Here is a 20,543-nt window from a genome sequence, read left to right as displayed (position 1 = left end):
GAAATAACATTTTTACAAAATTCTCTATAGAAATAAAATTTTGACAAAATTGTCTATAGAAATAAAATTTTGACAAAATTGTCTATAGAAATAAAATTTTGACAAAAGTTTAAATATACTATAAAAAATTTCGTTGATATTTTTCTAAGGATATCTACTTTGATAATTCTATTTTATTAACTGGATTGAAAAGTATTTAAAGTGGAATTAAAAAAATGACATATGTGAAACCACTTCAGTTAAGCTTCCAATGTAATCTTTTACTCTTAATATTTAATTATAAACTTTTTCTCTTAAAAAACTCTCCAGCATTTCACATAGAATCAGAATGTATAAAAAGCTGATGCACTGCCATTGGTAAAACCACTTCTGATCTGAAATAGAGAACAAACAACAACTTGGGATAATTAAAAGTCATTCACAATGTTTAAAGCTAGTTCCAGTATTGTTTTTATATTTTGTCTGACGTTGTGTGCTTTATTAGCTACAGTAGAAGGTACATTTTTATTTTTTCCCTTATTTTCAATTAATCATAAAAATGTTCTTCCCCTTAAAATTGTTAGTGGGTGCCACGCGTAGAAGATGCCCTGCAAATGAATTTTATACAGATTGTGGAGATCCATGTCAAACTGAATGTGCTACCCTTAACCAGCCATGCCTTATTCAACATTTTAGATGTCCCGATGGATGTTATTGTAATAAAGGCTATGCCAGAGATGCCAGTGGAGCTTGTATTCCAATCGCAAAATGTCCCCAAAGTTAGGAAAATGTTATAAATAATATAAATGAAAATAAATCAAAAATTAAATAATTACACGTTTGTAAATCGGCTGATGACTTGACACGAAACGCAATGTTAGTAAACAAAATATGAGAAATGTTTAAATTTGAAGCTATTTTCGGAATTTTGCAAATGCGGTTTTATGATGCATCTGGCTATAAATATACGTGTTTGGTGTATATTAATCTTGAATTTTTTTACAATTTTTTTTTATGTGGTAGAATCGAATGGCAAATTTGAGATTTGGGACCACATTTGGTGATATTTAATTAAATCAGAAATTCATCACACTCTTAACCGATTCTATGAAAAGTATTCCATAACTGATATTATGGTAATAAGATTAGTTGTACAATCAAATTTACATTTCATTCAAATTTTCTGAACAGAGTATGAAGCCGTCCATTAGCGCAGCAGCAGCCGACAAGTTTTCGCCAGGAGAAGCCGCCGCCGAATACATCGACTTATCTCAACTCAAATTTAGCTGTTACTTTATCAAAAAGTTTTCACAAAATTTTTTATAGAAATAAAATTTTGACAAAATTTTCTATAGAAATAAAATATTGACAAAATTTTCTATAGAAGCCAAAATTTGACAAAGTTTTATATAGAAATAAAACTTTGACAAAATTTTCTATAGAAATAAAATTTTAACAGAAATTTTTACTGATATAGAATTTTGAGGAAAATTTCTTTAGAAATATAATTTTGACAAAATTCCCTATAGAAATACAGTTTTGACTAAATTGTCTATAGAAACAAAATTTGGACAAAATTTTCTATAGAAATAAACTTTTGACAAAATTTTCTACAGAAATAAAAATTTGACAAAATTTTCTACAGAACTAAAATTTTGACAAAATTTTCTATAGATATAAAATTTTGACAAAATTTTCTACAGAAATAAAATTTTGACCAAATTTTGTACAGAAATAAAATTTTTACAAAATTTGCTATAGATATAAAATTTTGACAAAATTTTCTATAGAAATAAAATTTTGATAAAATTCTCTAAAACATTATGACAAAATTTACTATAAAAATAAAATTTTCACAAAATTTTCTATAGAAATAACATTTTGACAAAATTTTTTACAAAAATAAAATTTAAAAAAAAATTATCTATAGAAATAAAATTTTGACAAAATTTTCTGTAGAAATAACATTTTGACCAAATTTTCTATAGAAATAAAATTTTGAAAAAATTTCCTATAGAAATAAAATTTTAACAAAATTTTCTATAGAAATAAAATTTGGACAAAATTTTCTATAGAAATAAAATTTCGGCAAAATTTCCTATAGAAATAAAATTTTGACAAAATTTTCTATAGAAATAAATTTTTAACAAAAATTTTCTATAGAAACCAATAGTTATAAATAGAAATAAAGTTTTGACAAAATAAATTTTTTCTACGGAAATAAAATTTTGACAAAAATTTCTATAGATATAAAATTTTGACAAAATTTTCTATAGAAATAAAATTTTGAAAAAAAATCTATAAAAATAAAATTATGACAACATCTTCTATAGAAATAAAATTTAAACAAAATTTTTTATAGAAATAAAATTTGACAAAATGTTCTATAGAAATAAAATATTGACAAAATTTTCTATAGAAATACAATTTTAAGCAAAATTTTCTATAGAAATAAAATTTTGAAAAAATTTTCTATAGAAATAAAATTTTGAACATTTTTCTATAAAAATAAAATTTTGACAAAATTGACTGTAGAAATAACATTTTGACAAAATTTTCTATAGAAATAAAATTTTGACAAAATTTTTTATAGAAGTAAACTTTTGACTATATTTTCTATAGAAACACAATTTTGACAAAGTTTTATATAGAAACAAAATTTTGACAAATTTTTATATAGAAATAAAATGTTGACATATTTTACGCACAATGCCAACAATTTTAATTATATCCCCCATTCTATAAGGTTATACTTTCCTTAGAATGGGAGCCACCGTGGTGCAATGGTTAGCATGCCCGCCTTGCATACACAAGGTCGTGGTTTCGATTCCTGCTTCGACCGAACACCAAAAATTTTTCAGCGGTGGATTATCCCACCTCAGTAATGCTGGTGACATTTCTGAGGGTTTCAAAGCTTCTCTAAGTGGTTTCACTGCAATGTGGAACGCCGTTCGGACTCGGCTATAAAAAAGAGGTCCCTTGTCATTGAACTTAACATGGAATCGGGCTGCACTCAGTGATAAGAGAGAAGTTCACCACTGTGGTATCACAATGGACTGAATAGTCTAAGTGAGTCTAATACATCGGGCTGCCACATAACCTAACCTAACCTTCTTTAGAATCGGTTAAGATTTAGATAAAGTTATTAAATATCACCTTATATGGCCAAATATGGTCCCATATCTCAAAGTTACAAACTATCTTGGCGAGATCTAGAGCATATCCTTGTAAAATCAGTAAAAATTAAAAAAAGAAAAAAAAACACCAAGATTTCCATAAACCTCGGACACATATGTATCGCTAGATGAATCATAAAACCTTGTTGGCAAAGTGCTACAATTAGCTTCAAACTTAAATATTTCTCATATTTTGTTTACTAACATTGCGTTTCATTCTAGACCATGAGTCGATTTACAGACTTGTAATTATTTAATTTTTGATTTATTTTCAGTCATATTTTTGATAACATTTTCTTAACTTTGGGGACATTTTGCAATTGGAATGCAAGTTCCATTGGCATCTCGGGCATAGCCTTCATTACAATAGCATCCATCGGGACATCTAATATGCCGAATAAGGCATGGCTGGTTAAGGGTAGCACATTCAGTTTGACATGAATCTCCACAATCCGTATAAAATTCATTTGCAGGACATCTTCTACGTGTGGCGCCAACTAAAAATTTTAAGGGGAAGAACATTTTCGAGATTAAATGAAATTGGGAGAGAAAAAATAAAAATGTACCTTCTACTGGAGCTAATAAAACACACAACGTCATATAAAATATAAAAATAATAATGGAACTAGTTTTAGACATTATGAATTATTTTTAATTAACACAAGTTGTTCGCTGTTCTCTATTTGGTATCACAACTGATTTTACCAATGGCAATGTATGAGCTTTTTATACATTCTGATGTTAAATGCTGGAGATTTTTTTAAGAGAAAAAAGTTTATTACTCAATATTCAGAGTAAAAAATTACATTGGCAGCTTAACTAAAATATGTCAATCACTGTTTTTTTTTTTTTTTAATTTTAAATCTTTCTCAATCCAATTAATTAAGTAGAATTATTAAAGTTTTTACCCTTAGCAAACGAAAAATTTTATAGTCGATTTATAGGAAAAATTAAACGAAAAAATTTTATAATCGATTTAAGTTCATGAAATCTTATTGTATTTAATTAAATGTTACCAAATTTGAGCCAATTTTATTTGTTTTAAATATTTGTTGTTTACTTTATTTACATGAACTAAAAATCAGAAGAAATAGTTTTATACAAATGAAATTAAAAACAATTTTACTAAATTTGAAATTCGCCCAAAGAATCTTGTTTTTTGAAAATGAATAAATGCTACTTAGATTGTTTTCATAATTTCGAGAATGATTAAATTTTACTTAAATTGTGTCTGTCTTCAATTTTATATTGTGCTAAAGATATTTTAAAAAAATGTTACTCCATTTTCTTTAAATATGAAATTTTTTTAAACCATAAAAATAAATGTTTTAGCTCTAAAAAATGTTATTAAATTAAATATGGATTGCGTAGAAACTTCTACGAAAGACTGTCATCCACAATCGAATTACTTAGGTTAGGTTAGGTTAGGTTATGTGGTAGCCCGATGTATCAGGCTCACTTAGACTATTCAGTCCATTGTGATACCACAGTGGTGAACTTCTCTCTTATCACTGAGTGCTGCCCGATTCCATGTTAAGCTCAATGACAAGGGACCTCCTTTTTATAGCCGAGTCCGAACGGCGTTCCACATTCCAGTGAAACCACTTAGAGAAGCTTTGAAACCCTCAGAAATGTCACCTGCATTACTGAGGTGGGATAATCCACCGCTGAAAAACTTTTTGGTGTTCGGTCGTAGCAGGAATCGAACCCACGACCTTGTGTATGCAAGGCGGGCATGCTAACCATTGCACCACGGTGGCTCCCATCGAATTACTTGGTTTCCCAGCAAAAAAATTTGGAAGTTCTTCCAAAGGCACAACTTTAAAAACACTTCCAGAAGATGTACTCCCAATGGTGTTCTTTATTTTAACTACACAGGAAGTTCTTTTCATTCAATTTTTTATAACATGATTTGTTCATATTTTTAATGGGTAATTTTAACTTTTTTTGTTTCAAATCGGTTACAAACAGTTTAAGAATTCATAAAATGGTACAAATTATTTAAATTTTGTCGAAAAAAAAAATTATAAATCCAATCTGAAAAAATTGTGAATTTTTGTGAACATTTGAGGTCAAACGTTTAAGACAAGCGTTAGAATCCATTAAAAATTATAAAAAGTTATAAAAATTATTTATTTGACAAAATATCACAGAATTTTTTAATTAACATCCAAAATATTGAATTCACGGATCACACCTAAAGAAGTGATGCAAATTCAGTGAACAGGCTGTTGAAATGGAGGACTTCCGTCCTACGACAAGGCCATGTTAAATTCATCGCTTCTGCGTCAATTTTGCACCACTTCCGGATCCAAAAAGAACATTTTCATTACTTTTTTGGCGACGCTTTTTTTGCTGGGTTGTGGTATCTTAAAACTTCTTAACATTGTTTTCTAAATTGTGAGTTAGTCTATACGTGGTATATACTAGACAAAAAAAAGTATGTATAGGTAAGTCTACAAATAATTACGAATCGATATGGACTTTTGCACGGTACGTAGAGACCCAGAATTGAAATATGGGGGTCGCTTATACTGGGGCTATATACAATTATGAACTTGATATGGACCAATTTTTTTGTGATTGGGAATCGATTTATCTGAGGGATATATATAACTATAGACCGATGTGCACCTGGTTAGACATGGTTATTAACGGCTATATATTAGCACATTGTACCAAATTTCAACTGACTCGGATGAAATTTGCTCCTCCAAGAGGCTCCAAAACCAAATCTCGGGATCGGTTTATATGGACCACTGATGTGGACCACTTTTGGCATGGTTGTTGGATACCATATACTAACATCACGTACCAAATTTCAACCGAATCGGATAAATTTTGGTCTTCCACGAGGCTCCGGCGGTCAAATGTGGGGATAGGTTTATATGGGGGCTATATATAATTATGGACCGATTTCGACCATTTTTGCATGGTTGTTTGAGGCCATATATTAACACCGCGTATCAAATTTCAACTGAATCAGATGAATTTTGGTCTTCCAAGAGGCTCCGGAGGTCAAATTTGGTGATCGGTTTATATGGGGGCTATATATAATTATGGACCGATGTGGACCAATTTTTGCATGGTTGTTAGAGATCATATGCTGACACCATTTACCAAATTTCACCCTAATCAGATAAAATTTGCTGCTCTTAGAGGCTCCGCAAGCCAAATCGGGGATCGGTTTATAGAGGGGCTATATATAATTATGGACCGATGTGGAGCAATTTTGGCATGGTTGTTAGAGACCATATACTAACACCATGTACCAAATTTCAATCGGATCGGATGACTTTTGCTCCTCTAAGAGGCTCCGGAGGTCAAATCTGGTGATCGGTTTATAGGGGGGCTATATATAATTATGGACCGATGTGGACCAATTTTTGCATGGTTGTTAGAGATCATATGCAGACACCATTTACCAAAATTCACCCCAATCAGATGAAATTTGCTGCTCTTAGAGGCTCCGCAAGCCAAATCGGGGATCGGTTTATAGAGGGGCTATATATAATTATGGACCGATGTGGACCAATTTTTGCATGGTCATTAGAGACCATATACTAACACTATGTACCAAATTTCACCCAATCGGATGAAATTTGCTGCTCTTAGAGGCTCCGCAAGCCAAATCTGGGATCAGTTTATATGGGGGCTATATATAATTATGGATCGATGTGGGCGAATTTTTGCATGGTTGTTAGAGATCATATGCTGACACCATGTACCAAATTTCAGCCGGATCGGATGAAATTTGCTTCTCTTAGAGGCTCTGCAAGCCAAATCTGGGAATCGGTTTATATGGGGGCTATATATAATTATGGACCGATGTGGACCAATTTTGGCATGGTTGTTAGAGACCATATGCTGACACCATGTCCCAAATTTCCGCCGGATCGGATGAAATTTGTTTCTCTTAGAGGCTCGGCAAGCCAAATTTGGGGGTCCGTTTATATGGGGCCTATACGTAAAAGTGGACCGATATGGCCCATTGCAACACCATCCGACCTACATTAATAACAACTACTTGTGCCAAGTTTCAAGTCGATAGCTTGTTTCGTTCGGAAGTTAGCGTGATTTCAATAGACGGACGGACAGACGGACATGCTCATATCGACTCAGAATTTCACCACGACCCAGAATATATATACTTTATGGGGTCTTAGAGCAATATTTCGATGTGTTACAAACGGAATGACAAAGTTAATATACCCCCATCCTATGGTGGAGGGTATAAAAAAGCGTCGCCAAAAAAGTAGTGAATATGTTCCAGAAGTCGTGCGTCGCGAGCGATGAATTTTATATTGGATCATTGTCATAGGACCGATATTCACCATTTCAACAGCCGTTGAACTGAATTTTCATCACTTCTTAAGGTGTGACCCGAATTCAGTGTTTTGGAAGTGAATTAAAAAATTTAGTCATATTTTGCTAAAAAAATTAGTTTTTTTAATTTTTCTATAGTTTTTAATGCATTCTAATGCATGCCAGAAACACTTTTAACCTCAAATATTTTCAAAAATTCGCGAGTTTTCTAGAATGGATTTAGCATGTTTTTTTTCAACAAAATTTTAATTATTTGTAAAATTTTATTAATTCTTACTCTGCTTTTATTGTATGTGAAACAAAAATAAGTATTAAGACTAAAAGTATTATTTTATTTGATTCTTGTTCCAATTATTGAAATATTTTAGTTATAATTTAAATTTAAAATAAACCTAAATTACTTGCTCGTTAATTTCAATGGTCTGTTTTGTTTTCTTCTTAAAATAGGCCAAGTATTCTTAAAATACAGCATGTTAGGTTAATGGAATGGAATACAATGAATGTCTGGGACATCTTAATCAATGACTCAGTTTAAGATCCACATGTGTTTTGAATGTAAAGATGGGTATTATGTTCGAGTTAAGCCACTAAAATCGAAAATAAATCTGTCAAAGAAGAATAAAATGATAACTTTTTTGTGCAAATTTTATTATAAATTAGTTGGCAATGATCCAAAGCAAAATTTGAAAAAAGTTTGTTTTCTAGTAACCATGAAAATATTGCTGTTTTAGTGCGATGTAGCGAACTTAATACCGACCCTAAAAAAGACAAATACACGAAAGCTATTAATAAGATAATAACTGCGTAAATAATTCACAATTGTCGTGGTTTTTGTCAATGCTAAACAATCAAGTTGTTCACAGGGTGTATCATAAATTTATTTATAGGCATAGAGCAAGAAAGATATAGACGTCTCAAGTCCATTCACAGCGCTGTAGCTTGTCTATACGGTGTGTATATTAGAGGTGTGCGCGTGAGGGATTTTTCACGCACACTCACGCACGCTCACAAATTCAAAATGTCATTCACGCACGATCACGCACGCCTGTTTTAGAATTGCTCACACTCACGCACGCTCACGAATGAATTCGTAACATTCACGCACGATCACGCACGCCCGTTTTTGAATTGCTCACACTCACGCACGCTCACGAATGAATTCGTAACATTCACGCACGATCACGCACGCCCGTTTTTGAATTGCTCACACTCACGAACGCTCACGAATGAATTCATAACATTCACGCACGATCACGCACGCCCGTTTTTGGATTGCTCACACTCACGCACGCTCACGAATGAATTCGTAACATTCACGCACGAAGGTTTTTATTGATTCACGCTCACTCACGTTCACGAACCAAAATCCTGCAAATATAAACACTCACGATTGCAGAATAGTGACTACCGCACGCTCACGACGGGATATATCAACTCACGCACGTTCACGAACAACAAACTTATTCACGCACACTCACGATTCGAAAAAAAAACTACTCACGCACGTTCACGAACAATGAAACGTACATCCACACACTCACGATTCATAAAAAAACTATTCACGCACGCTCACGATGTAAAATGCAACTCACGAAGGTTCACGACTATTATACTTACAAAACAAACGAAAAAATGTAATGAGTGCGAACTTAAAAACTTACTCACTCTCGCTCGTCATACAAATGAGCTACCCAAACAAATTCGCCAAAATATTTCTAATTAAAAATCTGAAGTTGAAAACGTACTCAATTAAAAAATTAACAGATACAATTAACATTTTAATCAAATCAAAATATAAATTCAATTAAAATTTGGATTGATTTTGGCCGAAAAACTTAATTAATTTTTAATTGAGGCAACCAATGAAACCAATTATTTCCGAAAATTATTAATTTTTTAAAAAAACTTAATTAATTTTTAATTGAGGCAACCAATGAAACCAATTATTTCCGAAAATTATTAATTTTTTATTTGGAAGTATGTTTTCAATTTAAAAATGTAAAAATGTTCAATAGTTATTATACCCTTCACCACTACTGTGGTACAGGGTATAATAAGTTTGTGCATTTGTATGTAACGCCAAGAAGGAAAAGTCTGAGACCCATCGTTTAGTATACCGATCGTCTTAGAATTAAATTCTGAGTCGATTTAGCGATGTCCGTCTGTCTGTCTGTCTGTCCGTCCGTCTGTCTGTCTGTCTGTTCATGTATTTTTGTGCGCAAAGTACAGGTCGCAGTTTAAGTCCGATCGTCCTCAAATTTGGCATAGGGTCGTTTTTTGGAACAAAGACAATCGCTATTGATTTTGGAAAAAATCGGTTCAGATTTAGATATAGCTGCCATATATATTTATCCCCGATCTGGCCATAATTGGCGTATTTATCAACCGATGTTCTTCAATATTTTATATTTCAATATTTCGAATATTTTATGAGTCTCGAAAAACTTGCAAAATATCAGCTAAATCGGTTCAGATTTAGATATAGCTCCCATATATATCTTTCGTCCGATTTAGACTCATATGAACAAAGCGGCCAAAGGTTACTACCGATTTTCGTGAAATTTTGCATAAAGATTAGAATTGACATTCTACCAATGCTTGGTAAATTTGATTGAAATCGGTTCAGATTTTGATATAGCTCCCATATATATCTTTCGTCCGATTTGCACTTATATGCCCTCAAAAGCCAGAGTTTTGCCGTGATTTAGTTCAAATTTTGCACAGGGAGTACGTTTAATAGTATCGATAAGTGTACCAAATTTGGTTGAAATCGGCTCAAATTTAGATATAGCTCCCATATATATCTTTCGCCCGATTTATACTCAAATGACTACGGGGGCCAAAGTTAAACACCCATTTACGTGAAGAGATAACAGAATTATTATTCTAACTATGCATGTCAAATTTAGTCGAAATCGGTTCAGATTATATATAGCTCCCATTATATGTACACCAGAGTTGGGGAAATATGGTAGACTGTTTCATATTTTAGACCTATTTTCAATGAGATATTCCTCTAATTGACTGGATAGTTTCCTCAGAGAATATATTTAATATGATATTTAAGTGTGTCAAGTTTGATCTAATTTGGTTCAGATTTAGATAAAGCCTCCATATATTCGTTTTTCCGGTTTATATAAATATGGCAAAAATTCCCACACTTGACACAAAATTCTGTGATGATTTCCCCATATCTTAGTCATATTCTAAACACTGTAATGCCAGAATTTCCACAGAACGGTTGAGTTTTAAATAAGGCTCCAAGTCGCCCGACTTGACCAAATAATATATCATAACCCATACTTGACTATATATCTTGGCGGGATCTAACCAATATCCCTGTAAAGTCGCCACTGCTAAGTATCAAAAATTGTAAATATTACTAAAATTACCCTATATCTGGAATACATATGTATCACCTGATCAATCATAAATGCTCTTTTGTATAATTGCATTAAAATTTCTCTCGCTTCATATTTCTCATATTTTTTTACTATGTTAACATTGTGTTTCATCCCAGGGCGTTAGCCGATTTAAATTGTAATTCTAGAGTTTTTGTAAAAGTACAAAATATTGTCTCCATTAAAAGTATTTGTATATTGAAATGCAAACCTTTATATAGCTCCCAGCAAATTTGAAGTGGTTGAGAGTCTACATAGTGGTGAAGGGTATAATATAGTCGGCTCCGCCCGACTTTAGACTTTACTTACTTGTTCATACATAATTTTTATCGTGAGCAAGACGTTTTTGTAAATATAATATTTGTCGTGAGCGTAAATAGGCTCGTGAACGTGTCATTTCTCGTGAGGGTGAATTATTTCGTGAATGTGAATTTTTTCGTGAACGTGAATTTCATCGTGAGCGTGAATTTTTCGTGAATGTGAGTTTCTTCGTGAGCGTGAATTTTCTCGTGAACGTGAATTTTTCGTGAACGTGAATTTTTTCGTGAACGTGAATGTCATCGTGAGTGTGAAGTTTTCGTGAATGTGAATTTCTTCGTGAACGTGAATTTCTTCGTGAGGGTGAATTTTGTCGTGAGCGTGAATTTTTCGTGAATGTGAATTTTTTCGTGAACGTGAATTTTGTCGTGAGCGTGATTTTGAAAAAAATTTACTCACGCACATTCACGAACAGAATTTGATGTTCACGCACGATCACGCACGACACATTTTTGTTCAGTCCCATTCACGCACATTCACGTGATTTGGTCAAAATTTCATTCACGAATCACGTGACTCACGCGTGAATCACGCGTGTCACGAAAATTTCGTGTCACGCGCACACCTCTAGTGTATATGCCACTTTTTCGTTTGCAAATGAGTGATTTTTAATTTTATATCCTTTCCTTCGTCCTTTTGGTAAAACACTAAATTTTGTAAAAGAATAGAAAATTCTGTACATATACACCTTTTTTTTTTGAAGCCAATAAAATTTTGACAAAACTCTCTATAGGAATAAAATTATGACAAAATCTTCTATAGAAATAAAAGTTTGACAAAATTCTCTATAGAAATGAAATTTTTACTATATTTTCTATAGAAACAACATTTTGACAAAGTTTTATATAGAAATAAAATTTTGACAAAATTTATTATAAAAATAAAATCTTCAAAAATTTTCTATAGAAATAAAATTTTGACAAAATTTTCTACAGAAATAAAATTTTGACAAAATTTTCTATGGAAATAAAATTTTGACAAAATTTTCTATAAAAATTAAATTTTGCAAAATTTTCTATAGATATAAAAAGTTGACTATATTTTCTATAGAAACAACATTTTGACAAAGTTTTATATAGAAATAAAATTTTGACAAAATTTACTATAAAAATAAAATGTTCACAAAATTTTCTATAGAAAAAAAATTTTACAAAATTTTCTATAGAAATAAAATGTTAACATATTTTACACACAATGCCAACGATCATTGTTCCAAATCGTAATTTTATCCCCTATTCTATAGGGTTATACTTTCCTTAGGATCGGTTAAGATTCAGATAAAGTTATTAAATATCACCTTATATGACCAATAGAAAATTCTGTACATATACACCTTTTTTTGAAGAAAATTTACTGGTTTGTACCGTAATTCTAATTCTCCAAAACGGAAAACAAACAAAAAAAAATCTGAATGGACATAAGACATCTATATCTTTTTTGGTCTATGCCAGAGCTTCCCTTACTTTATCAATTTCGTTATACCCCCCACATATTCCACTTAGTAACTATAATAAATTTTGACAAAAAATAAACTTTTGACAAAAGTTTCTATAGAAATAAAATTTTGACCAAATTTTCTATAGAAATAAAATGTTAACAAAATTTTTTATCAAAATAAAATTTTAACAAAATTTTCTAAAGAAATAAAATTTTAACAAAATTTTTTATCAAAATAAAATCTTAACAAAATTTTCTGAAGAAATAAAATTTTGACAAAATTTTCTATAGAAATAAAATATTCAAGAGAAATAAAATTTTGACAAAACTTTCTATAGATATAAAATTTTGACAACATTTTCTATAGATTTTATTTCTTTGACAAAATTTTCTATAGAAATACAATTTTGACAAAATTTTCTATAGAAATAGAATTTTGACAAATTTTTTTTATAGAAATAAAATTTTGATAAAATTTTCTATAGAAATAAAATTTTAACAGAAGTTTCTATAGAAATAAAAATTTCACAAAAGTTTCTATAAAAATAAAATGTTGACAAAATTTTGACAAAATTTTTTATAAAACTAAAATTTTGACAAAATTTCTTATAGAAAAAAAATTTTGACACAATTTTCTATAATTTTTGACAAAATTTTCTATAGAAATAAATTTTGACAAAATTTTCTAAAGAAATAAAATTTTGACAATATTTTCTATAAAAATAAAATTTTGATAAAATTTTCTATAGACATAAAATGTTGAAAAAATTTTCTATAGAAATAAAAATTTGACAAAATTTTCTATAGAAATAAAATTCGACAAAATTTTCTATAGAAATAATATTTTGTCAAAATGTTCTATAGAAATAAAATATTGCAAAAATTTTCTATAGAAATAAAAGTTTGACAAAACTTTTTATAGAAATAAAAGTTTGACAAAATTTTCCACAGAAATACAATTTTGACAAAATTTTCTATAAAAATAAAATTTTGACAAAATTTTCTATAAAAATAAAATTTTGACAAAATTTTCTATTGAAATAAAATTTTGACAAAATTTTCTATAGAAATAACATTTTGACAAAATTATCTATAGAAATAAAATTTTGACAAATTTTTCTATAGAAGTAAATTTTTGAGAACATTTTCTAAAGAAATAAAATTTTGACAAATTTTTTTATAGAAATAAAATTTTGACAATATTTTCTATAGAAATAAAATTTTGACAAAATTTTCTATAGTAATAAAATGTCGACAAAATTTTTTATACGAATAAAATTTTGAGAAAATTTTCTATAGAAATCAAATTTTTACAATATTTTCTATAGAAATAAAATTTTGACAAAGTTTTCAAAAAAATAAAATTTTGACAAAATTTCTGCAAAAATAAAATTTTGACAAAATTTTCTATAAAAAAAATTTTTGACAAAAGTTTCTATAGAAAAAAAATTTTAACAACATTTTTTATAGAAATAAACTTTTGACAAATTTTGTTATAGAAATAAAGTTCTGACAAAATTTTCTATAGAAATAAAATTTTGACAAAATTTCCTATAGAAATAAAATTTTGACAAAATTTCCTATAGAAATAAAATTTTGACAAAATTTCCTATAGAAATAAAATTTTTACAATATTTCCTAAAGAAATAAAATTGTGAATAGCCTAAATGAGCCTAAAAATAACGGTCTTCCACTATACCTAACCTAACTCGGGGTCGCCATTAAAGGGTGATACGGTCAAAATTTGGTCAAGGGAAAACGCGTGTAAATCGCTGAAATCGTTTATTTAAAAAATCAAATTAAATTTCTTTTTTAAGTTCAATTAGTATAAAATTCAGGATAAATATTCAGTTAGGCTTTCGCTTTTCCAAATCCGAATTGCCGGGCCTCACGCTTGACACCTGCCATCAGATTTTGTACAGCCACCTTGTCCACCTTCTTCGTCGCAGAAAGCCAGTTTGCCTTGAACTGCTGCTCGTCCTTAGCAGTTTTTTTGGTCTTCTTTAGGTTCCGCTTGACAATAGCCCAGTATTTCTCAATTGGGCGGAGCTCTGGCGTGTTGGGAGGGTTCTTGTCCTTGGGAACCACCTGCACGTTGTTGGCGGCGTACCACTCCATGGCCTTTTTACCGTAATGGCAAGATGCCAAATCCTCCCAAAACAGTACGGAACAACCGTGTTTCTTCAGGAAAGGCAGCAGACGTTTATTCAAACACTCTTTCACGTAAATTTCTTGGTTGACAGTCCCGGAAGCTATGAAAATGCTGCATTTCAAGCCACAGGTACAGATGGCTTGCCAAACCAGATATTTCTTTGCGAACTTTGACAGTTTTATGTGCTTGAAAATATCTACTACCTTTCCCCTTCTTTTTGCCGTATAAAACTCCTGTCCCGGAAGCTGCTTGTAGTCGGCTTTGACGTAGGTTTCGTCGTCCATTACCACGCAGTCAAACTTCGTCAGCATCGTGAGGACAGCCTCCGGGATCGCGTTTTGGCCGTCGTATTTTGTTTATCATCGCGATTTGGAGTCACTACCTTCTTGTAAGTCGATAGTCCAGCTCGTTTTTTGGCTCGATGCACGGTTGTAGACGATACACCCAGCTTATTTGCGGCATCTCGGAGAGAGAGGTTAGGGTTTCGCTTGAAACTACCGGCAACTCTCTTTGTCGTCTCAGCGGCTTCCGGTTTTCGATTTCCCCCCGATCCAGACTTCCTGGCTGTCGACAAACGTTCCCCAAACACTTTAATTACATTTGTAACGATTTTGCGATTTTGCCAGCTTTGCGTGCGAGTAGCTAGGATTTTCGCGATGCGCGAGCAAAATTTTGATACGCTGCTCTTCTTGCTTGGACGGCATTTTGACAACTGAAGAGTGAATTCCAAAATCAAAATAGGAGCAACATTCTACACACACACACACCTTCAAAATGAGGGGTGTTCAGGGTTTTTAAATGCAAAATTGAAAGAAATACGTCAAGTTTATATTGACCAAATTTTGACCGTATCACCCTTTAATGGATTTCTGCTAGAATAGCTCAGTTTCGGGGTATAAGACCCTATTTGATTTTCGGGTTTCAAACACTATCACTATGGCTCACTATATTGGGATCTCTGGTACTTCTTCTTCAGATACTCTCTTTTGAAGCATACAAATTTTCATTCTCTTACTAAATATTGAGATCTCTCTGCAATTCAAATTTAGATACTTAAGAATTACTAAAGACCAAAGAAGAGAAATATGCTGCTGCTGCTACTGCTACCAAAAGCAACCAAGAAACTTGGTGGCCAACTCTTGCTTTGACCTAAAGCGTACACGCTCAGTCTTCAACGGGAGTACAAACGAACAACAACGTATCTTGGAAAACACGGTACTACAACGCGAATCTCAATCAATAGCCAAGTGGTGTGCTGCAAGTGTAGATGGCTATGGAATAAGAGTGTGTGCAGATGTAAAGAAGAAGAAAAAAAGAAAGATATATATCTACAGATTTACTCTATGTATTTGCACATTGCACATAAAAGGAAAATTAAATGAAAATTTAAACAAAATGAAAACCACAAAGAAAATATGAGAAAATTTACAGAATTAAAATGAATTAAAAAGTTTAATCAGAAAATTATTTAGTTAAGAGTTTCAAAAGCCATTCCACTTGATGGTCTGGTATTGAAGCTGTTTTTCAGGATCCTCTATTTGCGGAAAACGTGTTCTAAACAAATCATAGCCCCACAAAAACAACGAAGAAAATATTTAAAAATTTCCTTACCGTATATTAAAAAAAAAAAAACAAACACCCAATATATATGACAGAAAATTTAAAAAAAAATTACTAATCGCGTGTGAATTTTATATGTGTGAGTGACTGAATTGAATAAATTGAAGCAGTTTTTGACCGCAAAGAAAAATGGTAAAGAAATTGTTTTTGTTATTTTTTTCCATTGTTTTTTTGTGTTTTACCATTAATTAATGTTAAAAGAAAAATTGCATTGTCACGGGAAAATTCTGCATACAAGTGTGAGAGTATTTCAAACACAAAAAATGGGGGAATTTTGTATTGCTTGGAGTGTGAGTGAGTTTGTGTGTATTTGGTTATTTGTAAAACTCTATTCGTGTTTGAGTTGTTTTTTTTTTTTTTGGTTTTGATGTTTTTTTTTTATGACATTCCTCAGTGTTAGCTGCTGCTACTGAGGCAACAGAAAAGTTGTCTGACTTGTTTGGCATATTTTTTGTGCTTGCTGGCCTGGCCAAGTTGTTTCGTTTTGTTTTCACAATGTGATCAACCAACTAAAGGAGAACCCAATACTCTTACATCTATAGGTGCGCGCGCGCTCATTTTTTTCTTGCAAGAGATTGCCTTATAGAGGGGGGGGGGGGCTATAGTAAGTTTTCGATATATCCGTCTGGAGATAACAATACCAACAAACAGAAGAAACAAGAATTCGCATACAACTCTTTGCATTCATACTCCTTGTAAAAGAAATGATCATTGAAATCAACAAGGAAATCATAGTAATGAAGACAATTGTCATTATTAACTAGAAACCATGCTTGATAATTTGAAGCCAAAAAACCAAAAACAAAAACAACAAGAAAACAATCATTATGTGGTTTCTTCATTTGGTTGTGTTTTTTGGTTTGGCCCAATATGAGCAATCACCTGTAATTAACAAAGACGCTTTTTTGTTATTATACGAATATATGTAATTTTCCACATAATAGCTAATGCTTTGCAAATTTCTTAATTTCTTAAAAAATAAAAAAAAAACGAAATAAGAAAATTTTTGAGAAACGCTATAACAAAAACAAGTTTGTTGCTTAAGTCTTTCGTTTTGTATGCTGAGTCTACAAACGGTTATCATCATAATTTCCAATTTTCTTTTTCATTTATCTTGGAGATATATATAGAGAGGTAATTATATGATTTCATAGAGAGAAATGGAGAGCAAATGGCCAATAGATAGCCATCATCACCTTTAGTTAACATTGAATTAACCTCAACAACAACATTTTTTGAACAATTCGCTAATGTTTATTTAATAACAGATAACTATATGTATAATGATGAGATGAACAACCGGAAAAGTAATTTTGTAAAAGAAAAGATTCGTGATAAGAATTACATGGGCAACATATAAATTCTAAACATTTCATCACAATCACAATTGTTTTAGAATTTGCTAAATTATGTACAAGATGAAAATGAGCTAAATTGGCCTTAGAAAATTTCTTTAAAACAAGTAAGTAAAGTCTAAAGTCGGGCGGGGCCGACTATATTATACCCTTCACCCCTATGTGGGCCAAAATTTGTGTTACCATATCAACTACTTCACATTTGCTGGAAGCTATATACAGGAGACAATTTTTTTACTTCTACAAAATCTCTAGAATTAAAATTTAAATCGGCTGACACTATCCAGTTAATTGGAGGAAACTTCCATTGAAAATGGGTCTAAAATGTGTAACAGTCTACCATATTTCCCCAACTCTGGTGTACGTATATATGGGAGCTATATATAATCTGAACCGATTTTGACTAAATTTGACATGTATACACTAATAGAAAAAATTGCGTTTCACAATCATGAACGGACGTTGTCAAAATGAAACGGAAACGTTCACAAAAAATCAAAACGGAATGTTCACGATTTCGTCCACGGGCGTTCACGATTTCATGAACGGCATTCGTTTTTCTTTGGTCATGAAAAGTCTTAAAATAATCGTTAGATTTCAACCAAATTTGGCACAATTACCGATACTACTAAATGTACTCCTTGTGCGAAATTTGAAGCAAACCACGGCAAAACCCTGGATTTTGAGGCCATATAAGTTCCAATCGGACGAAAGATATATATGGGAGCTATATCTAAATCTGAATCGACTTTAACCATATTTGGCACATACAATAGTATCGTTAAAAGTACCGCTTGTGCAAAATTTGAAGTAAGTCAGGGCAAAACTCGGGCTTTTGTGGCCATATAAGTTCAAATCGGACGAAAGATATATATGGGGGCTATATCTAAATTTGAACCGATTTCAATCAAATTTATCAAGCATTGGTAGAATGTCAATTCTACCCTCTGTGCAAAATTTCACGAAGATCGGTAGTAAACTTTGGCTTCTGTGATCATATGAGTCTAAATCTGACGAAAGATATATATGGGAGCTATATCTAAATCTGAACCGATTTGGCTGATATTTTGCAGGATTTTCGAGATTCATAAAATATTTGGATGTACGGTATTTCAAGAAAATCAGTTGATAAACACGCTAACTATGACCAAATCGGGGATAAATATATATGGCAGCTATATCTAAATCTGAACCGATTTTTTCCAAAACCAATAGCGATTGTCTCTGTCCCAAGAAACGGCCCTATGCCAAATTTGAGGACGATCGGACTTAAATTGCGTACATTGTGCACAAAATTACATATAAAGACAGACGGACGGACGGACAGACAGACAGACGGACATCGCTAAATCGACTCAGAATTTAATTCTAAGCCGATCGGTATGCTAAAAGATGGGTCTATGACCACTATTTCTTGGCGTTACATACAAATGCACAAACTTATTATACCCTGTACCACAGTAGTGGTGAAGGGTATATAGATATAGCTGCCATATATATTTTTAACCGATCTGGTCATAATTGGCGTGTATATCAACCGATCTTCCTCAAATTCCGTACATCCGAATATTTTATGAGTCTCGAAAAACTCGCCAAATATCAGCCAAATCGGTTCAGATTTAGATATAGCTCCCATATATAGCTTTCGCCCGATTTACACTCAATTGCCCACAGAGGCCTATTTTTTGCTCCGATTTAGTTGAAATTTTGCATAGGGAGTAGAATTAGCATTGTAACTATGCGTGCCAAATTTGGTTGAAATCGGTTCAGATTTGGATATATCTCCCATATATAGCTTTCGCCCGATTTACCTCATATGACCACAGAGGCCAATTTTTAACTCCGATTTAGTTGAAATTTTGCACAGGGAGTAGAATTAGCATTGTAGCTATGCGTGCCAAATTTGGTTGACATCGGTTCAGATTTAGATATAGCTCCCATATATATGTTTTTCTGATTTCGACAAAAATGGTCAAAATACCAACATTTTCCTTGTAAAATCGCCACTGCTTAGTCGAAAAGTTGTAAAAATGACTCTAATTTTCCTACACTTCTAATACATATCTATCGAGCGATAAATCATAAATAAACTTTTACGAAGTTTCCTTAAAATTGCTTCAGATTTAAATGTTTCCTATATTTTTTTACTAACATTGTGTTCCACCCTATTGCATTAGCCGACTTAAATTTTGAGTCTATAGATTTTGTAGAAGTCTATCAACTTCTGTCCAGATCGAGTGATATTTAAATGTATGTATTTGGGACAAACCTTTATATATAGCACACAACACATATGACGGATGTGATATGGTATCGAAAATTTAGATCTACAAAGCGGTACAGGGTATAATATAGTCGACCCCGTCCGACTTTAGACTTTCCTTACTTGTTTTTAATTTATATTAATTTTTTCCTTACTTTAATGAACTAAAAATAAAAAACAAAAATTTATACAAATAAATTACATAAATTCAAAATTCGCACAAATTTTTTTTTTTTTTAACAAAAAAATTTTACTTAAATTACTTACAATGTTCACAATTTTCTAAAAAAAATAAATAAATTTTACATAAATTTGGCATGTCTTGAAATTTGTGTACGTTAAAAGCATTTTAACAATTTGTTACTCCAATTTTTTTTAATTCAATGCATGAAATGTTCCTGAAAAAATATAAATTCAAAATTTGGTAAAGTTGACTTTAGTACTTTTCGATGCTTCAAAAATTAAAAAAAAAACAAATTCATAGCCGGCTATCAATGTAAAACCTTTTTTTGGAAG

The 20,543-nt window shown here is 31.5% G+C and overlaps 3 protein-coding genes across 3 annotated transcripts in view; 2 read left to right on the top strand and 1 right to left on the bottom strand.

The window, feature by feature from the left end:
- The first annotated feature begins 356 nt into the window (after positions 1–356).
- LOC142229428 (venom metalloprotease inhibitor-like) lies at positions 357–814 on the top strand. Its single transcript, XM_075299990.1, has 2 exons — positions 357–496; positions 564–814. The coding sequence occupies exons 1-2, from the start codon at positions 424–426 to the stop codon at positions 761–763; spliced, it is 273 nt and encodes a 90-aa protein (XP_075156105.1). The 5' UTR covers positions 357–423; the 3' UTR covers positions 764–814.
- Positions 815–3,398: 2,584 nt separating this feature from the next.
- Positions 3,399–3,857, bottom strand: LOC142229778 (venom metalloprotease inhibitor). The gene is made up of 2 exons (XM_075300356.1): positions 3,722–3,857; positions 3,399–3,652 (listed from the first exon to the last, which is right to left on the bottom strand). The coding sequence occupies exons 1-2, from the start codon at positions 3,792–3,794 to the stop codon at positions 3,453–3,455; spliced, it is 273 nt and encodes a 90-aa protein (XP_075156471.1). The 5' UTR covers positions 3,795–3,857; the 3' UTR covers positions 3,399–3,452.
- Positions 3,858–15,978: 12,121 nt separating this feature from the next.
- LOC142229144 (tetratricopeptide repeat protein 28) overlaps positions 15,979–20,543 on the top strand; it is a 99,306-nt gene continuing 94,741 nt past the window's right edge. The window contains exon 1 of the mRNA XM_075299683.1: positions 15,979–16,541. The gene's annotated coding sequence lies outside the window, so the exon portion shown is untranslated. The remainder of the gene's footprint in view (positions 16,542–20,543) is intronic.

Source organism: Haematobia irritans, chromosome 3, assembly GCF_050003625.1.
Source record: "Haematobia irritans isolate KBUSLIRL chromosome 3, ASM5000362v1, whole genome shotgun sequence".
In the NCBI taxonomy this organism is placed as follows: domain Eukaryota; kingdom Metazoa; phylum Arthropoda; class Insecta; order Diptera; family Muscidae; genus Haematobia; species Haematobia irritans.
The sequence above is the reverse complement of the archived record's forward strand: the minus strand, read 5'-3'. Positions and strand labels throughout refer to the sequence as shown.

What these genes read in the sequence shown, in the direction of transcription:
- LOC142229428 (XM_075299990.1), top strand. Translation starts at nt 424, where the DNA reads ATGTTTAAAGCTAGTTCCAGTATTGTTTTTATATTTTGTCTGACGTTG. An exon ending in TTTATTAGCTACAGTAGAAG is followed by an intron (nt 497 to 563) that starts GTACATTTTTAT and finishes TAAAATTGTTAG; the next exon opens with TGGGTGCCACGCGTAGAAGA.
- LOC142229778 (XM_075300356.1), bottom strand. Translation starts at nt 3,794, where the DNA reads ATGTCTAAAACTAGTTCCATTATTATTTTTATATTTTATATGACGTTG. An exon ending in TTTATTAGCTCCAGTAGAAG is followed by an intron (nt 3,653 to 3,721) that starts GTACATTTTTAT and finishes TAAAATTTTTAG; the next exon opens with TTGGCGCCACACGTAGAAGA.